Source organism: Trichechus manatus, unplaced genomic scaffold (assembly GCF_000243295.1).
Source record: "Trichechus manatus latirostris isolate Lorelei unplaced genomic scaffold, TriManLat1.0 scaffold00024, whole genome shotgun sequence".
In the NCBI taxonomy this organism is placed as follows: domain Eukaryota; kingdom Metazoa; phylum Chordata; class Mammalia; order Sirenia; family Trichechidae; genus Trichechus; species Trichechus manatus.
This window is the reverse complement of record NW_004443960.1, coordinates 20,437,698-20,460,736: the sequence shown is the minus strand read 5'-3', so window position 1 is coordinate 20,460,736 and position 23,039 is coordinate 20,437,698. Positions and strand designations below refer to the sequence as shown.

The 23,039-nt window shown below is 42.5% G+C and overlaps 1 protein-coding gene across 3 annotated transcripts in view; it reads right to left on the bottom strand.

The window, feature by feature from the left end:
• Positions 1 to 919: 919 nt before the first annotated feature.
• The window catches only part of OTOA (otoancorin), a 67,043-nt gene continuing 44,923 nt past the window's right edge, over positions 920 to 23,039 (bottom strand). For 2 of the 3 annotated variants that reach the window (XM_023728521.1, XM_023728522.1), the window contains exons 20-28: positions 22,943 to 23,036; positions 20,648 to 20,777; positions 17,734 to 17,921; positions 16,104 to 16,259; positions 5,720 to 5,862; positions 5,364 to 5,500; positions 4,781 to 4,878; positions 2,623 to 2,818; positions 1,110 to 1,180 (exon numbers count right to left, since the gene is read on the bottom strand). In XM_023728521.1, the coding sequence (XP_023584289.1) occupies positions 1,110 to 1,180; positions 2,623 to 2,818; positions 4,781 to 4,878; positions 5,364 to 5,500; positions 5,720 to 5,862; positions 16,104 to 16,259; positions 17,734 to 17,921; positions 20,648 to 20,777; positions 22,943 to 23,036 (1,213 nt within the window). Of the gene's footprint in view, positions 1,181 to 2,124; positions 2,130 to 2,622; positions 2,819 to 4,780; positions 4,879 to 5,363; positions 5,501 to 5,719; positions 5,863 to 16,103; positions 16,260 to 17,733; positions 17,922 to 20,647; positions 20,778 to 22,942; positions 23,037 to 23,039 lie in introns of all 3 variants that reach the window. The other variant, XM_004373331.2, reaches the window with a different exon arrangement.

The following is a 23,039-nucleotide window of genomic DNA, read 5'->3' as shown; positions in this document are numbered from 1 at the left end:
GGGCTTTTCTTCTCATCTCCAGATGAGACGTCAGCTGCAGATGTGTGACTCGGAAGAGAACGCAGGACTTGCGGGTGGCAGGAAAGAGGCACCCAGGGTATCCGATGAGCCACTTGAGGAATGTCATGTGAAGCGCCTTTATTGCTGCCTTTGAGAACGTGGGATACCCAGGAGGCAACAGAGCATCACTGCTGTCCCCTTTCTTGAGCTCAGACCTCCTGAGCCTAAGGCTGAAGGCATCATGGGGATTTCCAGAAGTAACCTCACCCCAGCCTCCAAAAGGATGGGGCCAATGGGTTGAAGTTGGCTCTGCAGTGGTATAATCAGATGGGTAACTGACTTACATAATTTTTTTAAATTATTATTTCAAACCCCCCAAAGCTCAGAGCAATTTTAAAAAGAAAAGAAAGAGCCACCATCTCCACCAAAAAAAAAAAAGAACTCTTTGAAAGCTTAACTGATAACTTCACAGGAAATGGAAGGCATCTGGAAAATGTATTTAAAAATTGATTTAACGTTGAGCCATGTTAAATGTTTTAATTTCCCAGCAATGCAATGTCCACCAAAACATCAATTAGTCCCAGCAATCAGACAGGGATATCGGCTGCAGTTGAGGGACTCATTTATTTCAGCTCTGCTAAATATCTAAGAAGGAGAAATACAATGTAGCCTGTAGCTCCAGGGAAGTGAAATCAAGACAGAGTAGGCTCAGATCTGGCCCTGGCTGAAACAGTGCCCTTTATCCTGCACCCGCTGTCTCAGAAGGGGGGCAGTAACCGGTGCGTAAGGTCCTCACTGTACTGGCAGAAAATTGGCGCCCTACTTCCCTACCCCCAGTTTCTGTCTCCAAGCAGGGGAGGGGAAAAGGCTACAATGGGGCAGAGATTGGCTCCCCGTCCAGGAGACAGGCCAGCTTCAGAACTTGCCAGATCATTTTTAATAATTATTTTTTCCTTGAGGTGCCTTTTAAATATCAAGGCCCCATGCTCCCCATGCCCTATTCGAGGCTCTGAGTCCAGGCAGGGTCTCCCACAGTCTGACCGGCCCTCTGTCTTGACACGCCTTGGCCAGCTGCTTAGGGCACCAGAAGGGCGACGCGCTCACACCGCTCACCACAGGGCCTTGGGCACTGAAGCCAGCAGAGGGCAGCCAAGCCAAAGACCCCAGCAGACGGGCACTCCTAAAACAGAACACAAGGCGAGAGTGCCTGTGAGGTCTCAGCAGCCCGCAGAGGGTGGACACATCATGTCCCACTCCGAGTCTCTCCGGGACCACTCACTCAGTTTCGCTGAACCTTGGGTTCCTCGTCCCTTAAATGAGAATAATGACCCCAGTTAGGGGGTTTGTGAGAATTAAATGAGATGGTGTGAATCAGGAGCCCTGGTGGCGTAGTGGTTAAGAGCTATGGCTGCTAACCAAAAGGTCAGCAGTTTAAATCCACCAGCCACTCCTTGGAAACCCTATGGGGCAGTTCTACCCTGTCCTCTAGGTCGCTATGAGTCAGAATCGACTCAACGGCCACGGGTTTCGGGTGTGAATGTGAGCACCAGACATGCCTTAGTCATAAGTCACCTGGGGAGCTCGTCAAAAATGCAAATCCCAGGTCCCTCCCCTGGAGATTCTGATTCAGCAAGTCTGTGACAGGGCCCAGGACTCCGAATTTTCAGCATCACCCCCAGGTGATTCCTATAATTAAGCAAGTTTAGGAAACAGGAGATGATTCGCCTGGCCCACAGGAAGGGTTAGCCCAACCTCGGCCCCACTGAGGCCTGTGGGGTACGTGGAAGGAGGGGCATCTAGGACCCTGGCTGGCTGAGGACCTGCAGAGAACACCTTTCAGAGGGCTCTCATCACCTTACGACCCTGCTGTTTGGAGGGAAAACTGGTACAGCCTCCATGGAGGGACTTGGCAACATCCATCAAAATCACAGATGCACATACCCTTCGAGCCTGTGGTCCCATTTTGAAGTGTTTATCCTACAGACATACTGAACAGATATAAATTATACACGGTCACTCTCTGCAGCATTGTTTGTAACAGCAAAGAAACAGAAATGGAAATGTCCATCTACAGAGATCTGGTTAAATACAGTTATGGCATAGCCATAAAACCAACAGTCGTACAGCTCCTCCATACAGAAATGGAACTGTCTCCAGGGTGCATTGTTAGGTGAAAACTGCAAGATGCAGAGCAAGGCGTACAATAAGCTCTTGTAAAGGCAGGGATATAATGTATATTTGATTTGCTTTTATATGCATAGGATATCTCTGAACAAACACACAGAAGCTGGCAACATTGGCTGCCTCTGGGCAGTGTGAAGGATAAAATGAATTTGGTACCCAGAGATTCTGGAATCGGTAAGTGAATACCCTGGGAGAAGCCCAGGGAATTGGCTGTTTTTTAAAAGCTCCCCCAGATGACTTTAAAGGGCAGCTAGAGTTGAGAATCATTTATGTTAAGTTTGGTAGGGACTTTGGGTGTTTTCTCTGAGTGAAAGTCCCCAATTCAAAGACCGCCCCCCCGAATCCTAGTAATCTTCCCGCCCCAAGCGCGGCAGGGCGGACCCAGGAACAGGAAAGGAGGGTTGGGGTGGGGACAGGGCAGGGGACAGCTGGGCTCACCTAGGGGAGAACGCGAGGAGGGGATCCGGGTGGGGCTTGCGCTCTGCGGCGCATCCAGCCAGGAGCGGGTCTTGGCGCCATCTAGCGCCTGCTGGAGGCTTTGCCGCTGCAGCAAGCTAAGCTGCCGGCGCTGGGCGTCGGTCACCGCTGCCGCATTCTCGGGGCCCAAGGAGGCGATCTGCTCTGGCGAGAGCTCCTGCAAGAGGGAAAGGGGACAGCGCCCTCAGAGGGGCCCCGCCCAGGGGTTTCCAAACCTCGGTCATCCTCCTAGGGCCCGCACAACTTTGCCACAGCACATACCATTTGTGCTCGTCTAGTATTTTTCCTTAAGATCAGTCCATTCTTTTCACTATTAAAATACACTTAAATTGGTAAAGTTTTTATGGAAATCTCAAAAAATAGAAAATCCTTCACCAGTGCATCTCCAGCACCTCGCCTGGAGTCAGCCACAATGTGATGGTGAACGAGAATTTCTGGAATAGATAAGTAAATACCTGAACAAGGAAGTGGGCTGCTCTGCAGAAGAGACCAAGAGAAAGTGCTTTGCAAAGTGCCAGCATCCAGGACCAAACTGCTTGTCCCACGCAGAGAGCTAGGCTTCCCAAAGAGAAGCAGCATTTACTCAATGGCCTTGTCGTTGTTGCTGTTGTTATTGTGTGCCATCCAGTAGATTCTGACTCATAGTGACCCTATTGGGCAGAGTAGAACTGCCACGTAGGGTTTCTTAGGCTGTAATCTTTATGGGAGCAGATCGCCAGGTCTTTTCTCCTGCGGAGCGGCGAGTGGGTTTGAAGTGCTGACCTTTCAGTTAGCAGCCAAACACTTAACCATTACATCACCAGGGCTCCTTTCAGTGACCTTGAAGACTACTATTTATTTCCCCTACTCTGTGCTGGGTAAGGAGCCCTAGTGGAGCAGTGGTTAAAGCACTCAGATGCTGACTATAAGGTCAGCAGTTCAAACCCACCAACCGTTCTGTGGGAGAAAGATGTGGCAGTCTGCTTCAGTAAAGATTTACAGCCTTGGAAACCCTACGGGGCAGTTCTACTCTGTCCTAGAGGGTCCTTGGAAACCCTATAGGGGGCAGTTTTACTCTGTCCTATGGGATTGCTACGGGCCAGAATTGACTAAACCGCAGTGGGTTTTGTTTGGGTTTTTTGGTGCTGGGACCTGTCCCAGGTGCTGAAGTGGCTCAAGGTCTGCTGTCTCTCTTAAAACGAACCAATGATGTAGCATAATGGGAGTTTGCTAGCTTTATCTAGTTATGGCGGACAGAATGTGTTTCCAAGCTATCCAGTAAGCAAGGATACCTGGGTCGCTCCCTTTGCATTGGAGCAGACTTCCCCACCAAACACTTTACTAGTCCTCGTACATGTACAGGAAGTGAGAACCTCTTATTGGATACCCTGCTTCCCAGACTTTGCTTGATCCAATTCCACTGTCTCTATTTTTACCATATTGACTTATCACATGTCCTAATGTGGTCTTCTTAATGTTCTTCTTTAAACCAACTAAAAATTTTTAAATTATTTTAAAAGGAAATGTTATACAGGTCCACAATCTGTCATCAGTCATTCTGAAATCCAAAAAGTCTGCAAACTGAAAGTTCTTCCAAAGTTTCAGGCAAACTTATTTGCCATTAAAACCCAACCTGAATTGATGTGAGGCTATTTATAGTCTCTGTTTATTCCAATTAGTGTGACTTGTCATAGATTCTCTGCAGAAATGTTAATGTGTTTGCTTACAAGGTGCTTCCTCAGACACTGCTGGGGGTGTTAAGTTACATACAGTATATGCACAGAGTGATTTTTCAAAAATGTGAAAAATTCTGAATCCTGAAACATATCTGATAAGGACTTGGAGACTGGCACACAGCCATAAATAGAAAATGAGTGCCACTTGCTATGAAGAGAAAGCAAACATAAAAGTAAATATAATTAAAAGATAAATTAAAAATTTAAGAAGAAAAATTCACTCATGAGCCCCCTTAAATTATCTTGTGACCTGGCCATCGTTGGCATTCAGATCTCCTCTGTCCCTATCAGTAGAAGCCAAGTACTGTTTGCAAGTTCTAGAACCAGAAGCCTGTCATCTGCTTCCCTGTGTGATTTTAAATGGGGTCAAGCTCCCATTTCTCCTTGAAGAACTGAGCACCTACTTTGAATATCTCATCAGGAAGGCATTTTACTGCTGATGGCTGGAAATACGGCATCAAGTCTTTGTCAAGCATTTGGAGTTCTTCCTTAGTTAATCCAGCTGGGGAGAGAAAGAAATCATGAGGGTTTAGTTCAAGCCATCAGAACTCCTCTTGTTTTATTAATGGTGCTGCATAATGTACAGACCTGCAAGTTCCAGGCAAGCATCTTCCTTACAAAAGACCCTGAAAATCACAGTGGGAAAGCAAGCTCCTTAATCATTGCAGGAAAAAAAAATGTGGGTCACATTAGCTCTGACTGGCCTCCTACAAAGAAATGTATGCCCAGGAGCTTCACTTTACACAACTTCAGATGGTATATAAGGGCCAATTAAATCACATTCTAAGCCAGTGTTTTCTGAATGTAAGTGTGCACAAGAATCACCAGGGGGGCTTGTAGATGCCACCCTCACAACTTCAAGTCATGAAATCTAGGCTCTGCTGTAACTCTGTGGATGTTCACTGGACACAGTCAAGAATTCTTTTTATGTCTGCCCCCAGATTGAAGGTTGGAAAGGGAGAGAAGCATGCTCAGGGTGTCTCCTACCTGCAATGGTCCCGAGCTCCTGCAAGATGGAGCTGGTCCACTTGGTGGGATCCCCAAACACAACTTCTGCCTTCCTCTTAAACTCAGCCAAAACATGGGTGCTGCAGAGCAGGGTCCCGATCCTGGCCACCACCACTCTGGTCAAGAAGGAGGGATATAGTGTGAGCCTGGGGGACTCTCCAGCCAAAATATGATGTGCAGAAGGTGGACTCAGCATCGAGAAAGGATCCAGCTAACCCCACTGCCTAATCCAGCCCAGAAAGGTAACAAAGCATCATGAAGTGAAGAGCATCCTGTTGAATGCATGAAAGAATCAATCGATCATTTTCTACTTTGCATACTAGTGCTTTGGTTACCTGAATTCTGAGATCTTTATAAGTGGGAGTTCGGTGATATTCATAGCACACAGGGTTGCACCAAGCCCTACTAAGTGAAAGCTCTTCAGATCCTGGATAGTATAGCCTGAATCCTCCAGGAACCCTTGAAGAATGGATTTAGCCTAGAAAGATGAGGAAGGATAGAAGATGAACTACCCTGGGATGATCAAGACTCCAAGTCCTGAGAGGATAACAGCCTCCTGACTGGTCCCCCAACCTATCTCCTCTGGATGCCCTCCCCACTCCAAACATTCTGGCCATTGCATCCAGGTTAACGTCCTCAAGGTGCTGCTTCAACCAAGTATGTTTCCTGTTCTATGGAGGTGTCTTTAGGCACTGAAGCTCTTGTATCCTTCACCAATATTAAAGAAACTTGTGTCCTGTGTCTGTGTCTGCTGGTTTATTTCCTTCCGTCACTCTTATTACCTTCACAGAGTTTGGGCATTCAAGTTCTTCTGCATCAGGAGCCAAACATTCCCAGCATATTTTCTACTACTTTCCAGCAAAACCTTGTAATTTCCTGCCTCCATGCCTTTGATCAAATGAGCCCCCCCTCCACCTGAAATGCCCTTCCTGCATTCCCAACTGTTAAAATCCAAACACTATTTTATTTTTTTGGTACAATTCAAATGTCACTTTCTTCATGAAATCTTCTCTGATCACCTCAGCTGAAATTAATTTTTCTTCCTCTAAGAGTCCACAGAAATATGTTTGCCCTCCACTCTTCAATTCCAGAGAGAAGTACCTAAAATGCTTCGGTGTTAACAACCACATAGGGATCTCTTGAGTGAGCTTTGAGTTAGGAGGGCTGATGTGTAGAATCCCTGTAATTCTGGCACAGTAGCCATTCATTGTTCATGACTTTCTCTGGGGAACCACCCCTCCGGCACTCTTACTTCATTTGGGTCAGTTGGTGCTAACTGCATCCTGAGATCCAGAGGTGATCATGTGACCCAGTGCTGGCCAATCAGGTCATCATCTAGTCTACCTGCAGTGATTGGCTCTGGATTAGGCATGTGATCCAGTAAGAGCCAACCAGGACTTTGGCTGGAGCAATTAGGAGAGAAGATATTTCTTGACTCTGGACTTGAGGAACGATATACCCCTGAATCTGCTAGACCACCATGTAGGAAGAGCCTGCCTCGGAGTGAAACCAGCACAAAGGAAAGCAGAATCAAAATATGGTTAAAGACAGATTCTTTTTTTTTGTTACTTTATTTTTTTTTAATTGTACTTCAGATGAAGGTTTACAGAACAAATAGTTTCTCATTAAACAGTTAGTGCACATATTGTTTTATGACATTGGTTAACAACCCCATGACATGTCAACACTCCCTTCTCGACCTTGGGTTCCCTATTACCAGCTTTCCTGTCCCCTCCTGCCTTCTAGTCCTTGTCCCTGGACTTTTGTGCCCCATTAGTCTTGTTTTGTTTTATGGGGCTATCTAATCTCTGGCTGAAGGGTGAACCTCGGGAGTGACTTCATTACTGAGCTAAAAGGGTGTCTGGGGGCCATACTCTCAGGGTTTCTCCAGTCTGTGTCAGGCCAGTAAGTCTGGTCTTTTTTTGTAAGTTAGAATTTTGTTTTACATTTTGTCCAGCTCTGTCCGGGACCCTCTGTTGCGATCCCTGTCAGAGCAGTCAGTGGTGGTAGCCCGGCACCATCTAGTTGTGCTGGACTCAGGCTGATGGAGGCCATGGTAGTTGTGGTAAAGACAGATTCTTGACGATACTGTTGAAGCCCTTGGATCCGGCCATATCTGAACTCTACCTTAAACTTCTTAGTTATGGGAGTCAATATATATATACTTTTTTCTTGCTCGAGCCAGATTGAGTTGGGTTTTCTGCCACTTGTAACTAAATGAGCCCTGACTAATACATTTAAGATTCATCTGACCAAATGGCATTAACAAGTAAATATACAGAAACTAATGTTCATGGGTGGTTATCAGGGATAGAGGGGTAGGTAGAGTCACTCTCCAGACAGCAGACACTTGTTATTTTCTGGTGATAGGAAAGGTAACACTGAATAAGGGTGAAGTATACAGAGTTGACAAAGGTAAACAATGTCACTAAAAAGTACACAAGAAAAAAGGACCTATTGGTAATTGTCATGGCATACATAATTTTGAAACAACAACCAAAAATATATGTGTGGCTATATACGTATATATGTAGGCATACAGGTATATTAAAAAAAAACTCATTGCCGTTGAGTCAATTGACTCATAGTGACCCTACAGGACAGAGTAGAACTGCCCCATAGGGTTTCCAAGGAGTGGCTGGTGTATTCAAACTGCCAACGTTTTGGTTAGCAGCTGTAGCATGCCGTAGCTCTTAACCACTATGCCACCAGGGTTTCCTATATGTGTATAGGTATGTATATATGTGTGTATATATAACTGCATGCATATGTATATGCATCTATGTGACTGTACGCACATATATTCATATATATAATAAACCACACAGGGGCACAGTTACAGATACTTCTTAGACATAACCAAACACCTCACAAAATTGGATTTCTGGGTTTGGAGGATTAGGACCATAGTCTCATGGGACATTTTGGTAAATCGGCATAATATAGTTCATAAAATTATGTTCTACATCCTAGTTTGGTGAGTAGTATCTAGGGTCTTAAAACCTTGCAAGCAACCATCTAAGATACAACTATTGGTCTCTAGTCATCTGGAGCAAAAGAGAAAGAAGGAAACCAAAGACTCAAAGAATAAACTAGTCTACAGGACAAACAAGTCTACGTGAACCATGGCCTCATCTATCCTGAGACCCAAAGAACTAGATGGTGCCCAGCCTCCACTACCAACCATTCTAATCAAGGCCACAATAGATGGACCCTGAAATAATGGGAGGAAAATGTGGGACAGAATCTCAAATTCCTAAAAAAAAAAAAAAAGACTTCCTGGACTGGTTGAGACTGGAGGATTACCCAAGACTATTGCCCTGAGATACCCTTTAAATCTTGAACTGAAACCCCTGAGGTCACCTTGTAGCTAAATAACAAATTGGCTCAAAAAATAGTGTATATCACCCATAAGTACTGTGCTCCTTTAAAAACTCAAATGATCAATAATTACTTTAAAACAAAGATGACAATCTAAGGGGGCAGGGAAACTAGATTAGTGGAAACAGAACAACCAGAATGGAAATAATGAGAATGTTCATGTATTGTGAAGAATGTAACCAACGTTACTGAACAACTTGTGTAGAAACTGTTGAATGGGAACCTAAACTACTGTGTAAACTTTCACCAAAAACACCATAAAATATTATTATTTTTTTAAAAAAAAAGATTCATCTGACCTACCTATGTTGGACCTGAGGAAGGATCCAAGTGAACTCCTTAGTGATGAACTAGATAACCATTAAAATGTTGGCTATTATTATTTTGGAGGCACACTCCTGTCTGGTCAAAGACATTTAAGTCAAAATGTGGTGCTACTCAAAAAAAAAGACCAGATTTACTGGCCTAAAGGAGACTGGAGAAATCGCGAGAGTACGGCCCCCAGACACCCTTTTAGCTCAGTGGTGAAGTTACCTCCGAGGTTCACTGTTCAGCCTGGAAGTGGACAGCCCCGTAAAACCAAATGAGACTAACGAGGTACAGGAGCCCAGTGACAAGGGCCAGAAGGCAGAAGGGGACAAGGGAGCTGGTGATAGGGAACACAAGGTTGAGTAAGGATATTATTGATGTGTTGTGAGATTGTTAACCATTGTCATAGGGCAACATTTGTAGTAACTATTAAATGAGAAACTATTTTGTTCTGCAAGCCTTCATCTTAAGTGAGAATAACAGCACAATTGGAAGAGCGTAGTCAATGTCACTGAACTGTTTATGTAGAAATTTTTGAAACGGTGTATCTTTGGCTATGTGTATTTTCACCAAAAAAAAAAAAAAAAGGTTGAGAATTTAGAGGGTTAATATGTTGTGGGGTTGTTAACCAATGTCATAAAACAACATGTGTACTTCTGTTTCATGAGAAACTATTTGTTCTGTAAGCCTTCACCTGAAGTACAATAAAATATAAAAAAAAAAAAAATGTGGTGCTACTGAAATCCCCACAGTCATTGTGAGTTTGGTAATCACTGAGAGATATTGACCAATCTGATTTACATAAACATTTGATTATGTGTGGTAAAGCAGAGAGTCATCGAAAACAAGGAAAACCCTCAATGAGACAGATTGACACAATAGCCTCAACAATGGGTTCTAACATCTCAAAGATGATGGAGATGGCACAGGACTGGGCAACATTTCATTCTGTTATACATAAAGTCACCACAAGTTGGAGCCAACTCAATTGCAACTAACTACAACAACAACAATGAGCTCTACAATAAAGTCTGATCCTTCGGTGATCATAGGGGCAGGTGCAGAAGACTACAAGAGGACGAGGCTCACAAGGCAAAGATGGGGAGGAGATGCCCACAGACAAACATCTCCTGAATGGGAACGAAAGTCACAGGGATACAGCCACTCTTCCAGTTCCCATTAATCTTTGTCCATCCCTATCACATAAAATGGATCACTACAGTTGAGGAAAGGATAAAATTGGAAAAGATGGTGAAATGTTCCAGTGGGATTCCACTTTTCATGTAGCTGTTTCTTTCCCATCCCTCAGGTCTGTTTAAATGCTACCTCATCAGAGAAGACTGCCCAGATTCCCCCATCTTAAGAAACCTCCCTCCCTGCTATCCCCATGAGCACCATGTCCATTTTCTACAATGTTTTTTTTTTTTCATTTTTAACTTTGATGACTGAATTTTTTTTTTTTTTTTTTGGTCTCCCCAAGCAGACTCTGCAAAGACAAGGACCGTATCCAGCTAGTTAACCACTGTCTCCCCAGGACCTAGTACCATTCCTGGCACACAGCAGTTGTCCAGTGAGGACTTTTAAATGTGTGAATGAATGAACAAATGATCTATAAAAGTCATAGGTAGCATATATTCCTTTGAAATGGCATCATATCACTTCCTTTGTGTGATGGATTGGCTTCAAAGAGACATCCTATGTTTCCACAAATCAGATTGGTCAATGTCTTCATTAAGTTGCCCTCAATGGTTACAAAACTCACAACTGCTGGAGGGAGTTTCCGTAGCACCATGCTTTGACTTAAACGTCTTTGACCAAACAGGGATGAGCATCCAAAATAATAATTTTCCAGTTGTCGTCGAGTTGATTCCAACTCATGGCAACCCCCTGTGTGTCAGAGTAAGGCTGTGCTCCGTAGGGTTTTCAATGGCTGGTTTTCCAGAAGTAGATCACCAGGTGTTTCTTCCAAGGCTCCTCTGGGTGGACTCGAACTGCCAACCTTTTGGTTAGCAGCTGAGCATGTTAACCATTTGTACCACCCAGGGACTCCAAAAATAGTAACAGCTAAGATTTATTGAATACTTACTGTGTGCCAGAACTGTTTTAAGCACTTCACATGTACTACCTCATTTAATCCTCACAACAATCCTATGTGGTAAGTATTCATTATTACCCTTATTTCACAGATGAGGAAACTAAGGCACGGAGAGGTTAAGTGGCTAGGCCAGTGTCACACAGCTAGTAAATAATGGTTCTAAGATTAAAACCCAGGCCATCTGACTCCACAGCTTGTACTCTGAGCCACTGAAGAAGTTAAGGTATGAAGAAAAAAATGGAGATTCAAGTTAGCTTTTGTATTTTTCTTATGAAGTGCTCACAACGAGGTATCACTAGTTGGCTTTTAGCAATTTGTACTTCCCAGCTATCAGGCATGCCCATTTGAAAACATAAGTGCAAAAATACAATTCAAATAAAATTACTTTGAAAATGTGGTATTAAATTGTCCTTGCTACTGATACCTGGAAGATGCAAGCTCAGCCTGCAAGGCGATAAGTCAAATTTTATTCCCTTGAATAACTGGACCAGCATCTATGTAATGATGCCAAGACAATTAATACCAACACTTTTAGGCAATATTAACCACTGGGAAATGAATAGATGTAAGACTTCCATCTTTCTGTTCATCCCTCTGGCTTCTATGATAAATTTTTTTCCTTATATTGGTTTTTAAGCTGAACCGTTAATGTAGTTCCTCCAGGTCTGACTATTAATCTAGAAACATGCATTTAAGGATTTGATTGGGAGCTAAATTTGAGGACTGACTGCACATGATATATGCAAATGTGAGGTTTTCAGATCCTCTTCAAACGTATTGATAAATCTCAGTGCCAACCGTGGGAATTAAAATTGGTGCAAAGGGAAAGAGATACCGTAGTTTCTGAGTTGGATTGTTTTTCTGTTTTCACCCAGACTGCAAATAGGATGATTTTAATATCAGAAGTGTGATGTGGAACTTCTCAAACCAGTCAAAGCCAGTTTTAGAGTCACAGAACCGAAAGATTATAAAATGTTAGGGTGGAAGCAACCTCTGACTCCTGGATTTAACCCTCCCATTGTACAAATGAGGAAACTAGTCCGGAGACCATTTGCACCATATGATAATGATGATGATGATAATGATGACAACAACGATGATGAAGATGAGAACAAGGACGACTAGGACAATAACAATGAAAACAACTAACTTCTGTTGAGTACTAAGTACCAGGCATTGTTCAAAATGCTTTACATGTATTAGCTCATTTACTCCTTGTTATGGATTAAATTGTGCCCCTGCCCACCCTACCCCTAAAAATATGTGTTGCAGTCTTAATCCCTATACCTCTGGATATAATCCTGTTTGGAAATAGGGTTTTCTTTATTATGTTAATTAGGTCATTCCCAAGTAGAGTGGGTTCTAAATCTAATCACTTCTGAGTTATAAAAAGAGCAGATTTGACGCACAGACATACTCACCAGGGTGTGGGGTGGAGACAGATGCCTTGTGAGGATTGTCTATAAACCAAGGAATGCCTGGGACTACCTACAAGGAAGGAATTGACACAGCCAAGACCCTGATTTGGACTTTTATCCTCCAGAGCTGTGAGAAAATAAATTTTTGTTCTTTAAAGCCATCTACTTGTGGTATTTCTGTTACTGCAGCCCTCAGAAACTAAGACATTCCTCATGACCAGGGCCTTCATGTTGTTCAACTCCAGGGACACCATTCACACTGTCTACTACTTGAACGGTACCATACAGAGTTATGTGCCATGACAACCCTGATTATAAAAATCTCATCAGAGTAGGGGACGTGTATTGGTTTTGCCTGCCCAGCATCCATTCTTCCTTTGTTTGATAATAACACCATGTTTTTCCTTTGGGGGACCACTCTGTATGTGTTTCCTATTGCTGCTGTAACGAATTATTACAGTTAGTGGCACAAATTAATCTTATAGTTCTGGAGGTCAGAAGTCCTAAAATGGGTCAGCAGGGCTACGTTCCTTCTAGACGCCCTAGGGGAGAATCTGTTTCCTTGCCTTTTCTAGCTTCCAGAAGCCACCTATATTCCTTGGCTCATAGCTCCATCCTCCATCTTTAAATCCAGCAGCACAGAATCTTCAAATCTCTCTCTCTCTCTCCTTCCATAGTTGCATCATCTTCTGTATCTGTGGCCCTCTTACCTCCCTCTTATAAGAACGCTTGTGATTATATTGTGTTCATCGTACAATCCAGTAATTCAGGATAATCTCCCCATCTCAAAATCCTTCAATTAATTATATCTGCAAATTCCCTTTTGCCATATAAGGTAACATACTCACAGGTTCTGAGGACTCGGTCATGGACATCTCTGATCTGTGGGGTGCCATTATTCAGATGGTTGTTGTTGTTGTGTGCTGTCAAGTCAACCCTATATGACGGAGCAGAACTTCCATATAAGGTTTTCTAGGCTATAATCTTTATGGGAGCAGATCACCAGGTCTTTTCTCCTGCAGAGCTGCTGCCGGGTTCAAAACGCTGACCTTTTGGTTAGCAGCCAAGCACTTAACCATCACACTGCCAGGACTCCTTTATTCAGACTACCAAACAACAAATCTCCACTCTCAGTTCAAGTGTACATGCTGAGACAGACTTCCTGACACATGCCTGGCCTACAACACATCTGCCCCTGGCCAGAGTGATTGTTCAGGGGTGGGCAAGTACATGATTGGAGTCAACGCTGAACTTTTTCAAAAACTAATTATAAAAAGGTACATTTTTCGATGGGGATGCTAACCTGATAGTATGTAAACCTAGTGATGAAAATGATGACTGAGGGATAGCTGCCTGAAAATGAAGATAAACAGTAGACTAAACACCTTAAACTTCTCTCCCAATTGAAATAATTAAAATTCTGGGGAGAACTCCTGCTTTAGCATGAAGGATGAACTGTCATAGGAATTTCTCTCCCACCATGAACGACTAGAAATCTGAATATAATATATGGAACAACTGTATTCAAACATTGGACAACAGGGACTGTGGATCTGAAAGAAGGAAAACAAACAAGATGAGCCCTAAAAATTGCCCTAGCTTACTGTCTAAAGACAATTTCCAAGCCACAGGACTAGGAAAGGAACCCCAACAAGCCCAGTGGTCCAGCTAAGTTGAGGATACAGACATCCAAGTTCAAAGAGGCCAGGCACCTAGAATTTGTGGGGGAAAGTACTAGGGAGGAGAAAATTGCACAAAGAGAGAGCTCTGGATATCTGCAGAGAGGTCTTCTCAAGTCTTTGACTGGGTATTGATCTGCACTCAAGGGGTGAAACGCCACATAGAAGGGGAAAGAGCCATCAGAAAGCAGTAGGCTGAACAATTTCCAGAGGTCACATGGAGCTAGGAATACTTTACAATCCCATCAGCCAGAGTGGAGAGCTCTTAAAACACATGGAGCATTAAGTAGAGTCCTCAGAAAAATCATGTCTTAGTAATGGGGTAAACTGACCACAAAATAAAGTCTACTCTGAACCTGCCCTAATAAAGCTTAAAAGAAAGCCTCAAGTTGTGGGGACCATGATCTTGGGGAACATCTAGCTCAACTGGCATAACACAGTTTATAAAGACAATGTTCTGCATTCTACCTTGGTGAGTAGTGTCTGGGGTCTTAAAAGCCTGTGAGCAGCCATCTAAGACACTCCACTGGTCTCACCCCTTTGGGAGCAAGGGAGAATGAAGAGAACAGGACACAAGGAAAAGATCAGTCCAAAAGACTAACGGACCACGGCTACCACAGCCTCCATCAGAGTGAGTCCAGTACAGCTGGATGGTTCCTGGCTACCACCACTGACTGCTCTGACTGGCATCACAACAGAGGGTCCTGGACAGAGCTGGAGAAGGATGTAGAACAAAATTCTAACACAAAATAGACCAGATTTACTGGTCTGACAGAGACTGGAGAAACCCTGAGAGTATGGCCCCCAGACACCCTTTCAGCTCAGTGGTGAAGTTACTCCCAAGGTTCACCATTCAGCCATGAATTAGACAGCCCCATAAAGCAAAACGGGTCTAATGAGGCACAGCAGTCCAGGGACAAGGAATAGAAGGCAAGAGGGGACAGGAAAGCTGGTGATAGGGAACCCAAGGTTGAGAAGGGACAGTGTTGACATGTCATAGGGTTGTTAACCATGGTCATAGGGCAATATGTGTACTAACTGTTTAATGAGAAACTATTCTGTTCTGTAAACCTTCATCTGAAGTACAAAAAAAAAAAGAATTATCTATGTGAGATCAAATTGACAACAGCAACTCAAAAGGTTTGATGGGAATCCTAGGGGGCAATGAGTTGAAGATAATGGTGATGGAATAATTTGGAAAAGGATAGTGAGAATACAAGCACAACTGGAAGAACGTAATTGATGTCACTGAATTGTACATGTAGAAATTTTTGAAATGGTGTATCTTTGGCTATGTATATTTTCACCAAAAAAGAAAAAATGTCCTCTAAGGTCGAGAAGAGAGTGTTGACGTGTTGTGGGTTTGTTAACCAATGTCATAAAACAATACGCGTACTGACTGTGTAATGACAAACTATTTGTTCCGTAAGCCTTCACCTAAAGCACAATAAAAGGTGCCACTTAATGACCAAAAAAAAAAAAAAGAAAGCCTCAAAATGATCAAACTGAATCAAAGGTAACTTAAGTGTATGCCAGAACAAAGCCCAATATTCTTTAAAGGAATATAACTAAATCCAGCAATCAACAACATAAAATTCACAATGTCCAACATTCTATCAAAATTACCAAGCTTTCCAATAAGCAGAAAGATGTGACCCATAACTAGGAGAAAAATTATTCAATAGAAACACTCAGTAATGACAGAGATGATGGAATTAGCAGTGGGGATTTTAAAACAGCTGCTATATATATTATTAATATATTCAAGGATGCTAAAGAAAACAAACTAAATTAAGAGAAATAGCATAATTTAAAGATCCACCAAATATCTACCTACCTGTCCTGGGGTCCATTCTGTCTGCTGGGTTAGGGAAGCCACTGTGTCAATGGAGCTGAGGTCCAGCTGCTCCAACTCACTCTCATTAAGAGCCAGAGCAATGCGTCCCAGGGAGACAATATGGTGCTGTCTCCAGTAAAAAGGCATACCCCAAACCTTCAGGTGAAAAACAATCCAGCTCAGGCTGAAAATTTGTGACAACACTTAAAACGAACATAAAGTACATCTCCTTAATATATAAAGTTCTCTTGTAAATCAATAAGAAAAAGATGACTACTTTTGTAGAAAAATACACAAAAGACAAGAACAGAAATTTACAAAAGCAGAAATAAACATATGGGAAAAAGTTCATTCTCATTCAAATTAAAGAAATCTAAATTTAAAACAATCAGAGAGTATCATGTTGGCCCATCATATTGGCAAGGAGTAAAAACAGTGATTGTTTATGGTGTTGGAAAGACATGGGATAAAGAATACCCTCATTTGATGCTACTGAGAACATACATTGTCACATAGTTTTTAGAGGGCAATTTGGCTACATGTATTGAAAGCTTTTAAAATTTTTATGCTCTTTGACCCAGAAATTCTACCCCTGGGAATTTTGCCTAAGGAACTAATGAGACAAGTGTCAAAAGATATATGTAGACATACCTTTTTTGTAGAATGAAAAAAGATACAACCTAAAAATCTAACAATTGGTTAAATAAATAAGATCCAGCCATAAAATAAAATATTATATGGCTATTTAAAAACAGTGATAGAGATTTATTTTTCTGATACGGAAAAATATCCACTCTATACTGTTGGGTATAGAAAGCAGGTTATAGAATAGTAAGTGAATATGACACCATATTTGGTTTTATGTATATGTGTGTGTGTGTGTGTGTGTACACACACATACATATAATTATATGTCAAATATATAAATATATTTTACACACATAAACAGAAGTCTGGGAAGCTATATACCAAAAAATTAATATTGCTGATCTCTGGATCTCTGGATAAAGGATTATGACTGATTTTCTTCTTTATTACTTTCTGACTTTTCTCCAATAAATCTGGACTACTTATACATTTTTAAAAATACAGTTATAAAAATAATTTTAAGGTATTTAATTTTTTTTAAACCGCACAGAGATAACTAGATATTCCACAACTATCCTAACAGCTAAGATCCAAGACAAGCCACTAAAATGGACATTTTTAAAGATGGCAAACTACTTCCAGTCCTCTTTTTACTCCTTTTTGCTACATTTCCAGATTAATCTGCAGCAGATTCTGAGAACGCCTGCTGCGAGCAGCAGTTGGGCTTCTCCAAGTGGAGGGGAAAAAGGCACAATCCCTGGAACCATCACGGTCAGAGGCACCCAGACACGCACAGAATCTGATTTACTGAGCATCCACTATGTGCCAAGATCCATCGTTTCCTGCCACAATGCTAAGAAGGGGGAGCTAGAAACTTCCCTGTTTCTCAGATGAGGAAATCACCAGTATAGCACTAAGCTGATGTGGTGAAATTTTAACGTACGTGAACACCCCTTGAGGAGGGCTCTCTCTACGCACAGCAAGGCTGCAGCGGATGGTTTTTCCCTCTGTTTAATGCCTCCCTCTCTGACGTGGGCTCTACCTGTATCGCCTTCTCCTTCAGGGCTATCAGCTGAGGCTGGCTGAAACCCTTGACCATGCCCAGCAGCTCCACGTTCCTGATGAACGTGTCCTCCTCCATGGAGAGCAGGGCGTCAGGGGTCCAGCAGGCATTGGCTTCGGCCAACTTGAGGATGTCATCGGAAGAGGGAATTACAACTCCATGGCAACCTGAAGAATAGGGAGAAGCAGCTTAGGAATGGAGGAAAGAGAATTTTAGGGAATTTTAGTCTGTTTCTTGTTCGTTTTTAATTTATTTGGTGGTTGTTGAAAACATACATAGCAAAACATACACCAATTCAATAGTTTTTACATGTACAATTCAGTGACATTGATTATACTCTTCTCGTTGTGCAACCATTCTCACCTTCCTTTTCTGAGTTTTTCCTCCCCCATTAACATAAACTCACTGCCCCCTAGGGTTCCTATCTAATCTTTCCGGTTCTTTTGATCCCATATAGAAAGATCTTGAAAGAGCACAATGCTCAAGGCAGACATGCTTTACAAAGCAGACATTCTTTAGTAGTTGAGCTAAACTATCGTTTGGTTTTGAGAAGTAGAGGAGCCGTGGTGGAGCAGTGGTTAAGAGTTCAGCTGCCAACCAAAAGGTCAGCAATTTGAATCCACCAGCTGTTCCTTGGAAACCCTATGGAGCCGTTTTACTCTGTCCTATAGGGTCATTATGAGTCAGAATATACTCGACGGCAACAGGTCTCTCTCTCTCTCTCAGGGGATATTTTTGGTTTAAGGTTTAAAGATTTCATCAAGGCAATAGTTTCAGGGGTTCACCCAGCCTCCATGGCTCCAGAAAGTCTGGAGTCCATGAGAATTTTAAATTCCGTTCTGCATTCCCCCCCACCCCTTTGATCAGGATTTTTCTATAGAATCTTTTATCAAAATGTTCAGTAATGGTAGCCAGGCACCATCTGGCCTCATGGCAAAGGACACAGTTGTTCATGGAGGCAATTAGCCACACATTCCATATCCTCCTCTTATTCCTGACTCTCTTTCCTCCTCTATTATTCCAGGCAAATAGAGACTATATTCTTCTCCAGTTGTATTTATTCATGAGAGGCAGTACAGCAGACGCAGGGGCCAGTTTCAATCCCACTTCTGCCATTTCTTGCTAATCTTCTGGTAACAAAATAGTGGAAATTCCAACTTTTTGTATATCCACATGCACACGGTAGAAGCTTCACAACATTATAACTGGACTTTGAACCCCTCGAGGGTAGTAGGATACGGTGGTGAACAGTCTTGACTTCAGATTTAAATCCAAAGCTATTTAACCCCTCTGTACCTCAGTTTCCTCATCTATAAAAGGGGATAAATTACCTCATAAGATTTTTGTTAGGACTGTACCTGTTAATATAAATAAAGCACTTAGAACAGTGCCAGGCATACAGCAAGCACTCAATAAATATTAGCCATTCTTACTATTCATGTTACCTGTCTGGCCCCACCTATGCCTTTGAGTTTGCAACCCAGCATTAAGCATTCCAGAATTATGAGGAAGGAGAATTCCTATCCAATTGCGAGGATGATTTGCCTTCCATAAAAATTATAGTGGGGGGTTGTGGCCTTCCTGTCCCAGGAGAGAGGAGAGGTGGGCCCATCGCATTTCCCTGAGCAACGGGAGAAGCCCACCCCTCATGGTCTTTGAGTAAGTTGAGCCTTACCTAACCAAACCAGTTACCCGTTGACATGCAAATAAAATATTGCCTCTGCTGGCCCAGATTTGCCCAACCTGGGGAAAAAAACAAGGCTCCTTGTGCTAAGAGAAATCCTAGATTTCTTGTCTTACCAGCTGAGCGGGAAAGACGCTGGCAGACTGGCCAGTACCACCCCGGGCCAGGGCATTTCCCAAGCCCAGTGGCCACTCCCCCTCACTGCACCTTTAATGGAAATTCACTTGGTCCCAATCAAGAGGTGAAACTGGATCAGATCAAGGGTTCCAGGGGTGGTCCTGAACCATCTATATCACAACCCACTTAGAGGGGAGAAAAGATCCATTCCTCATAAACTCTCCACCCCACTCCCAGTGAAAATAGGATTCAGTGATACCCTGCTGGCTGCTAATCAAAAGGTCGGCAGTTCGAACCCACCAGCCGCTCCATAAGAGAAAGATGTGGCAGCCTGCTTCTGCAAAGATTACGGCCTTGGAAATCCTATGGGGTAGTTCTACTCTGTCGTATATGGTCACTATGAGTAGGAATCAACTCTACAGCAATGGGTTTGGTTTTTTTGTTTGTTTGCTTTGTTTTGTTTTGTTTTGATAACAGAGTCAGAGAGGAACAAAATGGCTTCATAGAACATCAGGGACTTCATCTTATCACTGCTTAGAATAGGGCCTGGCACAGACTAGGTGTTTAGCAAATATTTGTTGAATGAATGCACACACACACACAAATTAACAAAAATAAAACCAAATAGTAATTTCTGCTAATTCATTAATTACTATAAGGACAGCAGTAATCAATACCCAGAACAACTTAAGAAAACTCGGAATACGTGCTGGCACAGAGCTTCCTCCCCAAGGAGTGTGGCAAGTCTAACTTTCGCATATCCACATGCATACTGCAAGAGGGTTGCAATGTTACAACTGGACTGCTAGGCCTTCGAGGGCAGCACGAGCTGGTGCAGTACATCATCAGCTTTGGGTACAAATCTGAGATCTGCCACATACTAGCCCTGTGACTTTGGCCGAGTCCTTCAATCTCTCTAAACTTCAGTTTCCTTCATGGAGAAAATGGGAGAAACCAGAGAGTTCACCTACAGGTTAAAGATTAGGCTGAGGCAATGCTCAGAGAGATGATCACCCAAGGTGAACCCACGACAAACCATGACACTTCTTTGATCAAACACCCCCAGGGATACTCATCCCCAGAAACACTCACCGGGGCTGGGGTCAGAACTGGGGCTCTCATCCCTGCTGTTTTGAACAGATTCAAAGACAGCCCAGAGGAATTCTTTGGGGGGCAGGGTCCTGGTCATCTTGAAAGCTGTTTGTTGAAAGATATCAGGAAACTATGCGGGGGAGCGGAGATGAAAGAGGAAGAACAAATAATAATTAAAGCACATGGCCACAGTAGTTTAATCAGAGTTTAACGTGTTTAAACTGCAACACCACATACAGCTTTGTTTGTTTTCTTTACAGAAGTTTCTCATATAAATTTTATCCCCAGCCCAACTAACCCGGTCTCTACAGAATCCTATAATAACCCTCAATAGTAATCCAATAAATGCTAAATAACATAAAGATACATCATTTTCCACCCATCAAATTGTCAAAAATAAAATAAAGTGATAATACCCAATGGTGGCCAAGATGTGGGAAATGATCACAGTCATTTTTCTGTGGGACTGTTTGATGGTGTATCATTACCAAGACAGTATCTACCAAAAATGTACACGTGCCTATCCCTTTTAGGTTTGGAACTGTTTTTAAATTTTATATTTATCATTAAAAGGAAAAGGAGAATCTCTGGATTCTGGGTGGAGACCAGCAATGAGAGGCTCTGGTTGCTTTGGAGAAGGTACCATTTCTCATCTATAACTAATGCACTTTGTCAAGACTTACTTAGGGTATTATTGGGAGACCTGTCCATGAACTCAGATGATTAAGCAAACCCTTTCATGTATCTATCTACATGCCACTGTGCCCCAGCTCCCTCAAAGGGAAAGCACCACTCAGATTATAGTTCCTCTTTCTATTCTAGAACTAATCTTCAGAATTAGAGTCACAGTCTAAGCCAGTAGTTCTCAACCCTGACTGTACATGAGAATCACCTGGGGATTCTACAGCCACCCAGGTCCCACCTCCAGAGATTCTGGCTTGTTCTGTATCAGTCCATGTTAAATCTCCCCAGTTGATTTTTTATTGTTGAAAAATATAGTTATCACAACATTAGCCATTTCAACATTTTTCATGTATACAATTTCAGTAAGACCAATGATATCAATCAGGTTGTGCAACCATCACCATTATCAATTCTTCTGGGGAAAAATGCAAATCCCCCAGAAAAAATGTAGGGGATGCATAAACAAAAACTCAATGCTACCTAAATGATGACTCCTCTCTTTCCCTGTCTCTCCTGCCCCTGGCAACCACTGTTAAACTCTGATCTCTTTATGCCTGTTCTAGGTATTTCATATTAGTGAGATCCTACAATATCTGTCCTTTGAAGATTGTCTTTAATGTGCAGTTAAGGTTGAAAGCAACTGCTCTAAGATAAGTACTTAACTTGTAAAAGCAACGCACACAGCACAGTGAATGGTATTTTCCATTCTGTATTTCTAAAAGGGAGAATGTGTATAGGCATTTGGGCAGGGTTTTTCTGACAGAATGCAGAAGAAAGTGGGAACAGCAATTGTCTCTGAGGAGTGAGGTTGGGGAATAGAAGTGCCAGGTGGAAGGGAGAATTGCTTTCCATCATATGTCCTTTGGTGTAGTTGGGATTTGTTTGAACTAGGAGCATGCATCGCTGATTTCATCAAACATTTCAGGCATAAAATGGTATGGAGAATAATACAACAAAACACCCATATGCCCACCACCCAGCTTAAGAAATAAAACATCACAAATAGAATTGAAGACTCTATCAGTCTCCCCTCACCTTTTGCCTCCCTTCCTTCCCCAGAAGTAACCATCATCCTGAATTTGGCATTAACCATTCTCGTGTGTGTTATTAAAGTTCTCTTATTTAGGTATGAAATTATAAACAAAATATAGAATTGTTTAGCATATGTTTAAACTTTAACTAGTATCTTACTGCACATATTCTTTTGCCACTCACTTTTCATTTATTCTACACTTTTTGAGACTTAACCATGTTGATGCATGGCTTTTTCGATTTAAAAAGTTAATTCAGGAAGATTAGATCCATATATAAGATCACATCCAGTGTTTATGACTCTATGGACACCCAGGAAATGATTTTATTATGACTGGACATAAGAACGTGTGCGGGGCACGTGTGAGTCTGCGTGACGTTCCATGTGTTAAGGCCTTGCTAAGCATATGTGAGAACGCGTGTCTCATGTGCACAAGTACAGATATGAGAGTGTGTGGATGTGCTTTGTGGTAGATTTGATTATTGTTCAGCAAATATTCACTACTTCCCCAGCCTCCACCCATGGAAGGAGTCTACTTCCTGTCCCCTTCAAATTCCTTCTGCCTTCTTAAGAGGTACCTTTGTGGTGATAGAGGTTAACTCATCTCCCGAGAAAAGTACTAGAAAAGGTCCCAAGTCCTTTGTGGTCTCAGCTGTCCAGTTCTGAGGGAGTCTA